Below are 17397 nucleotides of genomic sequence, written 5' to 3'. Positions count from 1 at the left end.
GGAAGAACAAATGGAATATCATAGACTTATCTATATTTTAAATTAATGACAATAGTTGTTGTAAAAATTACACATGCCCACTATAAAGATTCAAGCAATAGGAAACATTCCAGAGATAAATATTTTAAAAATCACTTTAAATCCTATCACTCAGAAATAGACATTTCATTAACATTTAATGAACTTCATTGTAGCCCTCTGTGAATATGTAAAGGGAGAAGGACAGAAACAATTTTAGAAAAATGGGATCTTACCATCCAAGCTAGTTTTTTGGTTAGAGTTTTTTTTTTAATTTATTGAAGTGTAATGTATGTACAATAAGTGGCATCCCTTTAATGTGTTTTTCATAAAAATTCTATGAATTCTATTCATACACCTGGGAACGACCACACTCAAGATACAGAACACTTCTGTCGTCCCAAAGGATTCCTCTTGCCCCCAGGCAGTCGATGCCTCTCTCCCCTCCCAGCCCCAAGCAACCATTGAAATGTTTTTAGTCACTATAGTTTAAATCTTCTAGATTTTTATATAAATGAAATCATGCAATAATTACTCTTTTGTGCTGGGTTCTTTCATACAAAATAATAATTTTGTGATTTGTTCATGTTGAATGAATGAACCAGCAGTGATTCATTCCTTTTCATTGCTGAGTGGTAGTCCATTTATTTTAAATGAAAATTTTAATTCTACTTGAATTTAACAGAAGAAACTTTTTTTTTAAATGGAAAGAATTACAGAACTTCAGAGAACTGTGTTCTTATCACAAGAGATATTGGTTCTTAAAGAGAACCCTAAAATCAATAACCAGTGATTACGGGAAAGTGTGAAAAACTATAACGAGCGTTTAGATGTTTGATTTTAGACCATACGTGTTAACTTTACATCATCCATGAACTCCCTGCTATGAAACGTGAAACAATTAGAACACTTATACTGCTTCCAGCATCTCCACCTCTGTTTTGTAAGGTATTTATTATCATTAAAAGTATTTTTTTTACTGTTATCAGTAGTTATAAAATTCATTTTGCTCTATAATTTCCACAATGGTCTATTTTTTTTAAACCAGAGCATTTATTGCATGACAAATGGTTGAAATCCCTAAGCTGAACTGGATCCTACCCCAGTGGCTCTCTTGGGTTAGGTGTTGTTCTCCCCAGAATCCATGCCTGAACCTTCAGTATACAATCTGTAGGTGCTTCACTTGCCCGGCCCCAGTGGTGTTCTGTCCTCAGCCTAGGCACTCCAGGCACACTTCCTCTTCTGCCTGCTAGGGCAGCCACATTTGTCACAGGTGTGCTTCTGAAGGTGGGAGGCCTTAGAGCCACAGTGTGCGTCTCATTGTGATGCTTTCCAAATGACAGTGTTCCCTTTGTCATCTCTTTTCTGTGGCCAAGACCAAAGAGGCACAATTGTTTATTCCTAATTCTACTTTTAAATGGGCCTGATACTTAACCTCAGTCTTTCTACCATGGCCTGTCCATTCCTGTGTATTTTATTTTATCTTGATTAGCTAGATTTGTGTTATTTGGTAGTTTCTCCCAGAGAGTCTAAGCTAAGTACATGCCTAAGGTCTGTTTGTTACATTTAGTTTTGAAAGTCAGTTTGGCAGAATATAAAGGTCTTGGGTCACTTTCTTTTTCTCAGAAATTGTAGGAAATTGCTCCAATGTCTTTTGGCATTGAAGCATTGCCCTGAGAGGTATAAATGGCCAATCTGATTTTCTCCCTCTCATGTGACTTGATTTTTCTGCATAGATACTCATATGATTCTTTTTTGTTTGTTTTTTTATACTGCAGGTTCTTATTAGTCATCAATTTTATATACATCAGTGTATACATGTCAATCCCAATCGCCCAATTCAGCACACCACCATCCCCACCCCACAGTTTTCCCCCCTTCGTGTCCACACGTTTGTTCTCTACATCTGTGTCTCAACTTCTGCCCTGCAAACCGGTTCATCTGTACCATTTTTCTAGGTTCCACATACATGCGTTAATATACGATATATGTTTTTCTCTTTCTGACTTACCTCACTCTGTATGACAGTCTTTAGATCCATCCACGTCTCAACAAATGACTCAATTTCGTTCCTTTTTATGGCTAATATTCCATTGTATATATATATGTACCACAACTTCTTCATCCATTCGTCTGTCGATGGGCATTTAGGTTGCTTCTATGACCTGGCTATTGTAAATAGTGCTGCAGTGAACATTGGGGTGCATGTGTCTTTTTGAATTATGGTTTTTTCTGGGTATATGCCCAGTAGTGGGATTGCTGGATCATATGGTAATTCTATTTTTAGTTTTTTAAGGAACCTACATACTGTTGTTCTCCATAGTGGATGTATCAATTTACATTCCCACCAACAGTGCAAGAGAGTTCCCTTTTCTCCACATCCTCTCCAGCATTTGTTGTTTGTAGATTTTCTGATGATGCCCATTCTAACTGGTGTGAGGTGATACCTCATTGTAGTTTTGATTTGCATTTCTCTAATAATTAGTGATGTTGAGCAACTTTTCATGTGCTTCTTGGCCATCTGTAAGTCTTCTTTGGAGAAATGTCTATTTAGGTCTTCTGCCCAGTTTTGGATTGCATTGTTTGTTTCTTTAATATTGAGCTGCATGAGCTGTTTATATATTTTGGAGATTAATCCTTTGTCTGTTGATTCGTTTGCAAATATTTTCTCCCCTTCTGAGGGTTGTCTTTTCGTCTTGTTTATGGTTTCCTTTGCTGTGCAAGTTTTGAAGTTTCATTAGGTCCCATTTGTTTATTTTTGTTTTTATTTCCATTGCTTTAGGAGGTGGATCAAAAAGATCTTGCTGTGATTTATGTCAAAGAGTGTTCTTCCTATGTTTTCCTCTAAGAGTTTTATAGTGTCTGGTCTTACATTTAGGTTTCGAATCCATTTTGAGTTTATTTTTGTGTATGGTGTTAGGGAGTGTTCTAATTTCATTCCTTTACATGTAGCTGTCCAATTTTCCCAGCACCACTTACTGAAGAGGCTGTTTTTGTTTCATTGTATATCTTTTCATATGATTCTTAATTCTTCATATTTTAGTAACTTTGTCTGAATGTCTGGGTATTGACCATTCTGCATCTATTTTTCCTTGTCATGGGTTACACTTATGATCCATAGAATTTTTTTTTTTTAATTTCAGGGAAGTTTTTTATTTTCATTGTATCTTTGAACATTTTTCTAATACACTGGGAATACCAATTATGTATATATTGAGTCTTCTTGCCATATGTTCTTTATATATATATATTTAAAATATTTATTAATTTATGGCTACATCAGGTCTTAGTTTCGGCACATGGGACCTTTCGTTGCGGCGCGTGGGCTCTTAGTTGCATCGCATGGCCTTCTAGTTGTGGCGCACAGGCTCAGTAGTTGTGGTGCGAGGGTTCAGTAGTTGTGGTGTACGGGCTTAGTTGCCCCACGGCATGTGGGATCTTAGTTCCCCAACTAGGAATTGAACCCGCATCCCCTTCATAGGAAGGTGGATTCTTAACCACTGGACCACCAGGGAAGTGCCTGTGTATTTTCATAGATTTATTCTTTTCCATTTTAATTTCCTCAAGACTGTGGACTATGTCCCTTGCTGCAGTTCAGTTGCTTATTCTATGAGTACAGCTTTAATGTAGATTTCATCAATTATATTGCTTTTATGTTCAATTCCATTTTTTTCATTCTACTACTAGTTCTGCTAGTTCACTTTTTTACTGTTGCCTTACAGTCTCCTCTTTAAGTTCTTACGGTTTTGAAACTATGGATATTACTGGTGTGAATTTTTCATGTTCCACTGGGTATTTCCTTTGATATATTTTTCATTTGCTTTTTGTGTTCCTTTCTTCCGTTGTTATTTTCTTAGTTTGGTGTGTGTGTGTGTACACTACATTTATGTACACAGTCAACTCCTAAAAGACATTTATGTGATTTCTGATTCAGGGTTGTTACGTATGGTGTTCTGTGACTCTCTAGTACATGTCTTTTTGTGAATACACGTGTGCATTTCTGTTTGGTATGTATCTAGAAATAGAGTTGCTTGACCAAAGGATGAGCGTATGTCCAACTTTGGTGAATGCTGACAAGCAGTTTTCCAAAATGGTTGTACTAATATATGTTCTTACCAACAGTTCCAGTGGCTCTCCATCCTCTCCAACACTTTGTACTTTCCATCTTTCTCATTTTAGTCACTCTGATGGGAATGTAGTGACATTGCACTGAATTTAATTTGTGTCAAATTAAATAGCATTGATTAACATGAACTACAGTTTATGTTTATTGACCTTTTGAAATTCTCTGTGTTGGGGATGCTTTGTTCTCAACTTGATTTGTAGGAATTCTTTATTCTGGCTTATGTATCTTTTGTGAGAAATCTGTATTGCAAATATTTCCTCCCTTTCTGTGAATTGCCTTTTTACTCTTAATGTTGGATTCGGATGAATAGAAGTTCTTAATTTTAATGTCCATTTGATCAATTTTTTAAAGATTAGCTGTTTTTTCTCATCTTAAAAATCTTTGTCTATTCAAGGTAATGAAGATATTTTTCTCTATAACTGGTATTGTTCTACCTTTCTCATTTAGATCCACAATCTTTTTACAACTTACTTTTTTTTAAAATAAATAAATTTATTTATTTTTGGCTGCGTTGGGTCTTCATTGCTGTGTGCGGGCTTTCTCTAGTTGCAACCAGAAGGGGCTACTGTTTGTTGCGGTGTGCAGGCTTCTCATTGTGGCGGCTTCTCATGTTGTGGAGCATGGGCTCTAGCCGTGCGGGCTTCAGTAGTTGTGGCTCACAGGTTCCAGAGCACAGGCTCAGTAGCTGTGATGCATGGGCTCAGCTGCTCCGCAGCATGTGGGATCTTCCCGGACCAGGGCTCGAATCCGTGTCCCCTGCATTGGCAGGCGGATTCTTAACCACTGCGCCACCAGGGAAGTCCACAACTTATGTTTATATGTGGTTTGATGTAGAGATCAATATACATTTTTCTGTCTAGGTGGAAATCCAGATGACCTGGCACCATTTATTAAAAAGGCCACCCTCGGCTTCCCTGGTGGCGCAGTGGTTGAGAGTCCGCCTGCCGATGATGCAGGGGACGTGGGTTCATGCCCCAGTCCGGGAAGATCCCACATGCCGTGGAGCGGCTGGGCCCATGAGCCATGGCCGCTGAGCCTGCGCATCCGGAGCCTGTGCTCCGCAACAGGAGAGGCCACAACAGTGAGAGGCCCACGTACCGCAAAAAAAAAAAAAAAAGGCCACCCTTTTCTCACTTCACTTCAGTGAGACCTTCTGTCATAAATCAGGTAACTGATTATAAAATAAGGTGGACTGCTTCCGTACTATCTATTCTGTTCCACTGATCAGTTTCTCCTTTGTCAATATCATACCATCTTAACTACTATATCTTTATAATAAATCTTAATTTCTTTCAGTGTAAATTCTCCAGCTTTGTTCTACTTCAAGTGTGCCTTGGCTTTTATTAAGCCTTTGTATTTTCATTTGAATTTTAAAATCAGTTTGTCAATTTACATACACATATGCACAAACCTGTTGGTATTCTGGCTGCAATTGCATTGAGTCCATAGATTTTGTGTTCTTGTGGTCTTTATGCAGAGGTTTTATGCAGTCGTTTTGAAAACGACTCATTCCTTAATGGAATGTGCTATCTGCTGAAGAATCCTGTGAGGAAGGGCAGAAATGCACTGAGGACAGCCTCAGCTTCCTATTTATTGTCTCAAACACTGCCTCACCGATTCTATTTCTTTGGTCTGGGGCACACACCTCTTTAATATGGGCTTTCCAGAAGTTGGGAAGGCTTATGTTAAGCAAAGCCCTTGAAGCTACAGGCTCTGTGTTAGGATCTGGCCATTGATGCCAAACTTCCTGCCATCCCTTCTTGTTACCCAGGGCATTCTCTTTGGCACAGACGACTAATAGGAGTCAGTGCAGATATATGTCAGCATAGCTTTCCCATCAATTCCTCTTCTGCTGCTGCTCTGTGTTGTCAAACTGGATTTTTGAGGGACATCCTTCCTTCTTTTGTGTGCTGTCCACATCCTAAGACCTCTTGCTCTGATTAAAAGATCACTGGCTCTGCCTTTGCTTACTCAAAAAAAACCTGCGTGCATGTATATATGTTTAATCCTCAACTTGTTCCAAAATGTTTTTAATGGAGTGTCCAAAAATTAATATAACATTAAAGAAAAAAAATGAGGGCTAATGGCAATATAAAAATAAGATGAGGGCTTCCCTGGTGGCACAGTGGTTGAGAGTCCGCCTGCCAATGCAGGGGACACGGGTTCGTGCCCCGGTCTGGGAAGATCCCACATGCCGCAGAGCGGCTAGGCCCGTGAGCCATGGCCGCTGAGCCTGTGCGTCCGGAGCCTGTGCTCCGCAAGGGGAGAGGCCACAACAGTGAGAGGCCCGCCTACCGCAAAAAAAAAAAAAAAGATGAAGTATGGTGAAGGCCCAAAATGTATATGGTGAAAAGTATAAACATTTATTAGACATGGGCCACAGATTTGGTCAGGAGCTTTCTAGCAACTAATACAAAACAGAAACAGGATCGTTTATGTGAATCTATATCCATAGCTGAAAAAGAAACCACTTAGAAGCTCTTCTTTTAAGAACCTTATCTGTGAGAGAAGGAAAAGAGAAAATAGAATATTAAGAAAGGGTTTTTCAATTAGAGGCCTGTACAGTGTTTTTAGATGAAAGTGAAAATGAGTGAGAAGAAAAAGAGTGAAAATAAGGAATATTGTGCTATCAACGAAGGAAGCAGCACTGAAAAGGGTTGAATGTATACTGTTTTCTTAATTATACTAATTTTAAAAGTGTGACATTAATCATCTTTTTAAAAAATCCAGCAATAATTTACTTTGTAAAGTGAAAGACCTTTTGACAATCTGTCTGCTTTAATATAGCTGTTTTATTATTTTGGATTAGAAAAAGGTATGACTTAAATGAAGTGTAACAGTATTAAGTCATATTTATTTTTATCTCTTTATATATAGCTTTTCTCTCTCACACACATATATTTAGCAAATAGCAACAGGTATCCAGGTTAAAAGTAAAAGTACCTGTATTAAAGTAATTGGTGCATAAAAAATATTGATTTACTTGGTTGATGGTTGTGTAGTCTGTACAGTCTGGCATTTGGTAGACTCAAGGTCTGTCCTAAGGGATTATTTATTTATTCAGCAGCCTCCTTTGTGTGCCCCCTCTCCTCATTCTATAATGGTTTTCTTTGGCCCTTTTTTTCTAAGTTTTTGTTTTAATTTTTTAAAATTACATATATTTAATGTATACAACATGCTGTTCTGATATACATGTATAGTAAAATGATTACTACAGTCAAGTTAATTAACATTAACCTTTTTGTGTGTGTGTGGTGAGAACACCTGAGATCCACTCTTTTAGTAAATTTTTCAGTATATAATAAGGATTAAAATGACTTCATGTGCTATTAATTTGTCTAAAAGTTTAAGGCATTTCCACACATGACCCCAACTTTTTGTCCTTAGTACAGCAGTCAAGGATGACTTTCAGTGCTACTGGATCTACAAAGTATGTGTCGGAATTACGTAATACACATTACTTTGGGAAAATAATAACGTGTATCAGTGAACAGATAAAGGCAGTGACTCAGTGATGTAAATATGCCACTGGGTCCCCACCAGTCCAAGGGCAGGCCACCAGTGTACCAAAATCAGGGGCAGGTTAAGTGGGATTAAAATGACAAATGGCCCACTTATTCTTCCTTCTTCCTGGTCAATCCAGACCAGGTTAAAAATAACCTGTATCCAGACAATTTGGTGCAGAGATTATGCCCAAGGGGCTGCTGTGCACTGTCTCAAGTAAGACATTAATTTTGATCTAGACAAGCTTTCTTTTTGTTCATTGTAGTGTCCAACAGCCATTTCTTCCTTCTATCAATTTAAAAATATAACTATTATGAACTCATTATTTTAACAAATATTACAACTTGCTTTTCTACTACTTGTATCTGTTGTGTAAAATACCATTTTTCTTGTCATGGAAGCTGTTATAAAAAGATGACTTAAATGGAGGTTTGTATTATGTATACAGTAACACATAATTCTAGTCTACTTCTTGCTAATATTTCAATCTCCTGGAATGACAGAGCTGTATTTGGTCTTGGGTTTGCAATTCTATTTTTACCTGGGGATTACCTCAAAACTTGATATAACAGTAATACTGATATATAATAATTAAATAATTTATGTAAATTTTGTAGCAACTTATAGTTCTGAAATGCACTCCCAGTTATCTCATTTGCATCAACATTCCATAAATATTTATTGATCACAGACTGAGTGCTAGGCAGTTAGCAGGGCAGCTGTTATTATCCCCATTTGATATAACAAATACAGATGTTAAGTGAGGTGTTCAGGATTACACAACTACCAAGTGGGGAAGCTGGGAGCTGAACCTGGGCTCCTTGCTGAGAGGCAGTGTGGTGCCCTGCTGCACTGGTTTAAATATCTGCTCTGCTGTGTACTAGCTGTTTAACCTTGAGCAGTTACCTAACCTCTCTATGTTGTGGTTTGTTGTGCAATTAAGAGTGTTCATAGAGCACTTTACAACAGTGCCCGGGAAGTAGTAAGCATTAGGTGAGTGTTTACTATTATTATTTGGTGCTTGACCCAGTATTCTTTTCTACATTATGCTGCCTCTATCTCCACATAGGTGAATAGACTGTTTCCTCCTTTCCAGTGGAATTTTTCTGTATTTCATAACTGTTAACTTCATTTGGCAAAACCCACTATACATTTGTCCTTTGGCCTGTATTCCTAAAATGGTGTTTTTGGAATATCATACCTTTTAAAAAACACTCCCAGATTTACACTCTCATTTTCTAGAACACTAAAAATTGAGGCTGATCCATGTATGAAGAGATTATTAGTGGGAAACTCTTTGAAGAAAGGTATAGTTAAGTCTTTGTAAAATATAATTGCAAGACATCATTTTAAGAACAACTTGGAAGAATTTACTTTTTCCTATGTGTATGTGAGTACTATTGTAATCTGCAGCTTCTGAAAGTTTTCCGGCAATTTCTGTAATCACTATGAAATTATCTAGTAAATAATTCAACATGTCTAACAATCGGACAAATACCAGATATTCTTTATTAAGGCTCCTCAATTACTACAGAAAATTTTAAATCATTTTTGTTGAAATGGTCCTGGAAGAAAACACTTTTATTTCCTCCAAAATCTTATACATCGATTACCTGAATATTTGCTAATGATATGTTTTTATAGTTTAAATTACCTTACTCAAAGTACAGTAGAGGGGTAACCTAATCCAAGAGAGAAAATGGAAAAAGCAAAAAAAGTGAAAGACCTAGTTTTTCTTCTTTCTATAATAGGATAATCTATATGTTATTAAGCATTGTTTGGTTTGTATGTTGAATCAAAGGCAAATTAATGATGGCACTTTATTGTGAATTTTCATCTTACAGAGTTTAAACATCTTCCAGAACCTAAATAAACGCCAGTTTGAAACAGTTATTCATTTGTTTGAAGTTGCAATAATAGCAACTGACCTGGCTTTATATTTCAAGTCAGTACCGAACTCCCTTGTACTCTGTGTGGTTCTGCTTTCTGTAAATGGTCCGTTGCCTTAAAGTTAAAGGGTATTTATTTACACACACACTTCTTTTCTTTTTGGATTATCAATAGAATACCCTTAAGATGCCTGATAATGAATTTACTAGACATCTGGAAACATATTTTAAAAGGCTAAGCCCCTAATATTAATTAGTTTATCTGAAGAAACTTGAATTAAAGAATATGCAGCAAGGTAGGTGCACTGCCGGAAGAGCGACACTACAAAACCTTACGAGGTGACTTTTGTCCTGGTGAATTCATCGTAGTCCACAATCTGGTACTTAGAGTTGCAGGCTCAGACATTTGATCCTGCCAGAGTCTGAGAGTTGAAAAATCTTGGTGATACTGATGCACATTAACAAACTCAAAAAATGCTGAGTTATATACAGCAGAGCGCTACCCTATTTATAATAATAATAATGATTACCAAGGAGGCCAGATACTCCAAGCTTCTGCACAATTTCTTGTCAATGAATTATAAAGTTTAAAATGCATTAGAACAAGGTGAACTATGGGATCTAAGTATTTAACAACTTGGATGGGCAGTATTAAATTGTGCCTCTCTGATCCTTCTTCATTAAAAATTTATGTTAAATAGTTCAAATATGAAGACAGATATTTAGAAATATATAACTGATATCCAAATAGCTATAGCTCAGATTCAACAAATGCTAAGATTTTGTCTTACATCTTTTTTTTTTTTAAGGGGAAAAAGTGATGCAATTGAGGCATCCCATGCCCACTCTATCATGAAAACCCTCTCCCCTTCTCCTTCGCAGATACCACCATCCTGATATTGCTGTGTATTCATCCTTCCCATCCATGTTTTTATATGGCATTAAGTGTGTTTAAAATTTTTCCATAAATGGTATCATACCGTGTATACCTTTCTGCAGCTTGTTTTCACACAATGTTTTGAAGATTTAGCTTGGTGGTAAATGGAAATCCAGTTCATTCTTTTTAAATGTACCATAATTTAGCCATTCTTCTACTCATGGACATTTAGATTATTTCCAATTTTTCATCACTGCCTACATTGTATATCCTTGTATATATATGAGAGTTTCTGTAAAGTACATATCTAGAAATGGGATTGTTGTAGGGTTTGCATATTTTAAATTTTATACCACATTGCAAATCTACTGCACTCCTGAGTAGGTATGCCAATTTAAACTCCCACCAGCAGCATACAGGTGTCCCTGTTATCCCATATCTGGACTCTTCTTGATCTGGGCTTATTTAAATCTATTTATTTTGTTAATCTGAGTGTGAGATGGTATCTTGTCGTTCACACTTGTATTTTCATATCTTTTCATATCTTTTGGCTTCTAATTTTTTGTTGGTTTTATGCATTACAGTGTTTCATCACAGCCTGTGGCCTTTATCTTTTTTTGTCACATGTAACTCTTCGTTTGAATGTTTTCAAACTTAACCGTTTTTTCCCTTTCTGGCTGGTGCTTTTTCTGTCTTAAACCCTTGCTATGCCAGTTACACAGCCACTCCCTGTTCTGCTCCCCCTGCCCCTTCGATCCACTACATGGACATTTGATGAAAACTGGGAACATAAAACCTGAAAAGCACGCATTAAAGACACTTTTTATCTCTGGTCTTATATGCTAAAATTGTTGCACAGCTGTTATCTTTCTTAGGAAGAGAACCATGTTTCAAAAAATTGTTGATGCCTGTGAAAAAATGGAAACTGAAGAAGAGGCCATCAAATACGTAACCACTGATCCAACCAAAAAAGAGATTATCATGTGAGTAGTCAGAATTTTATTTCTCTTTTGGCAAAAATAACTTGTTTTATATTTCTATTTTAACACTTTTTGTTTTCTTTTAAAGGGCAATGATGATGACTGCATGTGACCTGTCAGCTATAACCAAGCCCTGGGAGGTACAAAGTCAGGCGAGTAGTCCCCCTTTTCTATCGCATACTCGGGCTCTGTCTAGGTCCCATGTGAAAGAGAACATGAAGGTATCATGCAACCTCAGAATTTAATGATGGCTATCAGTTATATGACTATATATTTTGTAAGCAATTATCTTCATTACCCTGGTCTTGTCCTCTGAAACAATAGGTTTATAATTTACAAAGAAGAAAAAAGGAATTTAAGAAGTTAAGACAAAAGTACAATGTTCCCTGTTGGGTTTCTGTTAGTGAAGTGTTAGTGAAGAAAAGCACACAGCTTTCAAGAGCTCACAAGTGTCAGTGGGACAATAGGTCATTTGGTCAGGCCCAGAACAAGGCAAATAGAGGGAACCTTAGAAAGAAAATGCTTTCTGAGAAGAATTCCTTTATCACTGGACTGGCTGTAAGAAGTTTATATAAAATTATTCAGGGAGTATCTGCATTTTTAATAGAGGAGGTAAAGGACGAGACAAGGATGAATCATTAGCGCCTTCATCCGTCAAGGGTGGCTTTGCACTTACAGTCTCCTCTTCAGTGTGCTGTCAGTTACCAGGTGGCACTATCTGCGAGGTCATATTTAAGGGCATCTTCCAAGGAAGTTCTTCCCCAACCTTGGGGAGTCAGAGTGGGAGCCATTCGTTTACCCCTTGGTTTCTTACTAATCGATGAAAGAAGCTTCTCTTTCTCCCTCAGTTAATTCACAGGGAAAACCCTAAGCAGAAGAGGCCAGAATTCACTGGGTTCAACTGTTAAGTGTGGATTTTATTTGTAAAGACAGAATAATCGGAGCCATCAACCCCCAAACCAAACACCTGTGCTCCTTCTGTACTGACTGCCCGCTCTTCCTTCTCTATTCTTTGTCTACATCATCACCACGCCAGAACCTGGGGTCTTGCTTGAGTCCATCTCCCTCATTTCAAAGCCACTCCTGTCCATCACTCTTGCTACCACCTTATAGTTAATACTTTCCCTCTTTCATCAGAACTATGGTGGCAGCCTCCTAAGTGATCCTCTCTCATCATGAACTCCTCCAACCTTCCTGAGCTGCTGCTGGGACTGCTTATAAATAGACCTCTGCTTGGCCACAGCATTGCTTAAAAGCCTTCTAAACTCGCCAATGCTGGAGGTTTTCAACCTTTTTTAAAGAAAGAAGCAAAGTCTATTTTTCTCACCCAGAAAGTTGTACAAAGATCACTTTATTAAAGAGAAAAAAGCAAAGTTACTTTAGCTTAAATTTCTCTTGGCATCCACTTCTGTGCCACTCATGCACTTTGGAGGGACCCTATGGCTCAAGAATAAGAACTACTGGCCCAGAGAATCAGGTTAAGCTTCCCAGCAGAGCTTACATGGCCTGTCATTACCTGTCCTTAACTCCTACTCCCCAGTTTCTTTCTTTTCACTCTTTCCCATGTCACCGCCTCACACTCTAAGCTCCTACTCACACAAGAGCAGGGTGTTGGGGACTTCCCTGGTGGCGCAGTGGTTGAGAATCCACCTGCCAATGCAGGGGACATGGGTTCAAGCCCTGGTCCGGGAAGATCCCACATGCCACGGAGCAACAGAGCCCATGTGCCACAACTACTGAGCCTGTAAGCCAAAACCACTGAAGCCCGCGCGCCTAGAGCCTGTGCTCCGCAACAGGAGAGGCCACTGCAATGAGAAGCCCACACATTGCAACAAAGAGTAGCCCCCACTTGCTGCAACTAGAGAAAGCCTGCGCGCAGCAACGAAGACCCAATGCAGCCAAAAATAAATAAATTAAAAAAAAAAAAGCTGGACGTTGAATTTTATCTGTACATAGTCTTCCCCCTCTTCTTTATCGGCAAACTACTAGTCATCCTTGATGATACAGCATAAATGCAACCTCCCTAACCTTTCTCCCTTCTCCTTGATCCACAGCAGTTCATACTGTTACTATTATAGCACTTACCACATTGTTTACATGACTGTCTTCATTAGACTGTGAGCATCTTAAAGATAAAGGTCACATGTTACTCCTCTTTGTAAGCCTGGCTCATGCCAATGTAAGGCAGTTAGCAGGTGTTCAATAAACCTGATAAATACTTGTTTTTAAAAAACTATAAATGAACCCTCAAATATCCTCACACCATAATCAGGTGAAGTTGTGTTCTAAACTGTGCATGTATGTGCACAAACACACATGCAGATACATGCTAGATGCTAAGAGATAAGCAGGACAAGAGGAGGAGCTGGGAAGCTTTAGAGCATGAAGCAGAACGTAATGGAATTACAATTTCCCATCTCCCGTTTTTATTGTTGAGAGGTGGTGGCAATAGCAAATAGGAGATAGGCACTCCTAGAATGAGTCTACCACACTGAAGTAGGAAGAGAAATACCCTTTTCCCATTTCAGTATAATCTGTAAATGAAATCCTTTTAAAACCAAAGAGCACATGGTATGACAACACCTCAAGCATTAATTATACATTCTATCCTTAAATGTCACAATAAAATGCAAACAAGTCACTTTCATGAATCATGTCCTTCTTTTCAGGTAGCACTTCTGGTTGCAAATGAATTTTGGGAACAAGGAGATCTGGAGAGAACAGTGCTGCAGCAACAACCAATTGTAAACACCTTGACATAAAAATGCACTACTTATTAAAAATTATCAATACAAATCAGTCTGTCTTGTTCACTGAATCTCAGAAAAAGATCTCTAAAGAATTTATTTCTCTTTCTAGCCTATGATGGACAGAAACAAAAAAGATGAACTACCTAAACTTCAAGTTGGATTTATTGACTTTGTTCTTTTGTATATAAGGTAAGTAAACAAATTCATTATCTGAGTAAAATATATCATCTTCTGGATGAGAATTTTTCTTTCAAACTGTTAACCAAAATCAAAGTCACCCTCAAGGAAAGTCATTAGGGGTGTCCCTGTTTCTCCAAGGTAGTTTGAGGTATTACCTTAATCTCTCATTCAGGGGTGGAATGAAAGGTGAGAGAACTCAGATGTAAGCAAATGGAACAGACTTACTTAGGCAGGCAGGAAGGAAAACAGCTACGTTTCCCACTTCTGAGGCACTGAGTTAATCTCATCCTAGCAGCTCTGAGCGCTGTAATAATTCCTTAGGGCTCCTTCTCTGCACATGAAAAGTACTAAAAATGAACAATATGATCTAAGTAGTTTCTGACCTAAAATTCTATCTAGGAGTTCTCACGGTTTCACAAAGAAATCATACCTATGCTGAATGGTCTTCAAAATAACAGAGTGGAATGGAAGTCCCTAGCTGATGAGTATGATGTAAAGATGAAGGTAACTGAAGAGAAGAAAAAGCAGGGAGAAGGAAATACGACTGAAAAAGGTAAGATGGAATCTGTTTTGACTTCTTGTAAAGTAGCTGAAAGTCAAGCAGAGATTAATCTCACGACAAGAAAATGCAAACGGGAAATTTGCTTTACTGCACACAGACTGGTAATTACAAGAAGTTGATTAGTGGTTTTCAGGGTTTTTTTATCCCCCTCAAACAAGATTTTACTTTGTAATTCCAGATGGAATTGATTGGTCCAGTCGAAGTAGGGGTTAGGGTTAGGTTTCTTCATCCACTCTAGAATATGGCTCTTGAGGTACCTCTGCAGAATACTGAGTTTTTAGAAATAATATGAAAACCATAGAATCAGTGGGATCAATTAGGATTAGGTGAGAAAATAAGTTTAGTCCTAACATTATGCATTAGCTGTGAGACTTTGGGCATCTTGCTTAACTGTCTGAGCTTAATGTTCCTCTCCAGATAATGAGAAGGTTTTACAGATCTCCAGCCTCACTTCCAGACCTAAGGAAGCCCGAGATGTAAAGCTGGTCAGCTGAGTGGGGTGACTTGACTGGTACCCTGAGACTTTGCCTATGCCTCAGATGTCTCTACTTAGTGCTGTTTATCCTGATGAAATTTCTACTCCTAAAGTCACTCAGTTAGGTTGAAGATAATCTTCAGAAAGCCTCTGTTAAGATGCTTAGGATCACCTATTAGTTCATCAGATGCCTCAAACGTCATCTGGAAAGTGGAATACTAATATCATGATTTTATATTTTGTCTCAAGAGCTCAACACTCAAAAGGTTTTGTAAGAAATTCTTATTGTTTAACAGAGAAATCATCTCTATCTGGAAAGGCCTTGTAAAAAAAAGATGCAACATTCTTTTTAGATGGTTCTTATATTTAGTGGTATTCTAAAGAATTCAGAGAGGGAGAAAGCATTTTGCTTAAAGGGTTGATATCCTTCAACAGAATAAAAACAGGAGTTACTGACTCTGGGATATACATCCATTTACATATTTATTGGGTGTGTAGTCTGCATGAGGCCCTGTGTTAGGCAGGCCCTGGGGAACGATGGGGTCCTTATCTCCTAGAGCTTACCACCTGGTGGGGGAGCTAGACAAACCAACAAATGAACAACTGATAATCTAACTATAACTATCAGAGGAAGCATGAGGTATGTACCTGAGGCATCCGGGAAGACTTTCCTAAAGGATGCTTATGCTAACCGGGAAGGCTTTCTTAAAGGATGCTTATGCTAAACGTAAGACTACGTACTCTTTGCCTAGCAGAGAAAGGAGGAGGAGTTGGAGAGGAAAGAACAGAATGTGCACAAAGGCCTTGAAGTGGAAATAAGCTTGGTGCAATTAAATAACTTAAAAACTGGTGTAGCTGGAGTCTAGAGAGCTACAAAGGAGGGCAAAGTGCCAGATGAAGCTGGGAATGCAGGCAGCTCTGCCAGACAGTGTGTTACCTTGAAGGCCTTGCTAAGGATTTGTCCTCCAGAGAGCACTGGGAAATCCTTAAAGGGATTTAAACAGGAAAGTGATAACATCTGATTTGCACTTCAGAAAGGTAACAAAAATGATCATTTTTACTGGGCAAGTGAAAAGAAAAGGTATTTCTTAGTACAATTAATCTTTACCTCAATTTTATGATGAACAGGTTATCAAGCCCTCTAAGTGGCTCCTAACTTTTTTTTTTTTTTTTAGTATTCAGTATATTGGATATGGATCTTCTATCCTTATTTACATAAAAAATTACTTCCAAATTTTTTTCCTACTACACTGAGAAGTCTCTGTAAACCAATATTATTTTATTTCCAGGCAACAAGCTTTGTGCTTGGCACAAAGCAACAACTCAGATTCCCGGATTGCACAGTTCAGTGGTTCTTTTGTGAAACTGAGACATTAATTGGCTAATCATTTATTAGATTTTATTTTCTAAATGGACTAATTCTGAATATGAATTCAAGTTTTTAAATGGTCAAACCCTTAGTACTTGCTGTAAGTTAAAACTATGAAGTAGGCTATAAAGTTACACTAATATTAGGGAAAAAAACACTGTATATCCACTGACTCCCAATAATACTGCTTTTCTCCTTTTTACTAGCTGCAGAAGATTCAGGAGGTGGTGGTGATGACAAAAAGTCCAAAACATGTCTAATGCTGTAATACACTCCAACTGGTCTAAATTTCAAATAGTTTCTACATTTGAAGACAAGAAAACATTCAAAAGAACATTAGCAAATTTCATTCATCAAACCATCAAGTAACAGAGTAACAGCATCTTCCGAAAAGCTAGCCTGTGACTAGCATGAGAAAATATACTGCTAGCCTAAAAGCCCTGAGGGTAAAATAAAGTTCAACAGAAGTACAAAATAAGACAAAAATAAGTGCATTTTTCGTGCCAATTTGTTTTAAATTAAAAATAATATAATCCTGAAATTAGTCACCAATTTTTTTTTTTTTTTTTTTTGTGGTACGCGGGCCTCTCACTGTTGTGGCCTCTCCCGTTGCGGAGCACAGGCTCCGGACGCACAGGCTCAGCAGCCATGGCTCACGGGCCCAGCC

The 17397-nt window shown here is 37.9% G+C and overlaps 1 protein-coding gene across 1 annotated transcript in view; it reads left to right on the top strand.

Annotated features, from left to right (window-relative positions):
* The window catches only part of PDE6C (phosphodiesterase 6C), a gene marked incomplete at both ends in the record, with an annotated part of 60337 nt that extends 43339 nt beyond the window's left edge, over window positions 1-16998 (top strand). Inside the window, 8 exon segments of the mRNA XM_079728700.1 lie at window positions 9493-9593; window positions 11290-11397; window positions 11483-11550; window positions 14068-14138; window positions 14254-14311; window positions 14314-14333; window positions 14724-14877; window positions 16937-16998. Of these exon segments, the coding sequence (XP_079584826.1) occupies window positions 9493-9593; window positions 11290-11397; window positions 11483-11550; window positions 14068-14138; window positions 14254-14311; window positions 14314-14333; window positions 14724-14877; window positions 16937-16998 (642 nt within the window).
* Window positions 16999-17397: the final 399 nt, after the last annotated feature.

The sequence above is a fragment of the Hyperoodon ampullatus genome, assembly GCF_949752795.1.
Source record: "Hyperoodon ampullatus genome assembly, contig: scaffold_368, whole genome shotgun sequence".
Classification (NCBI taxonomy): domain Eukaryota; kingdom Metazoa; phylum Chordata; class Mammalia; order Artiodactyla; family Ziphiidae; genus Hyperoodon; species Hyperoodon ampullatus.
Note: the sequence above shows the minus strand (reverse complement) of the source record. Positions and strands in the feature narration are given on the sequence as shown.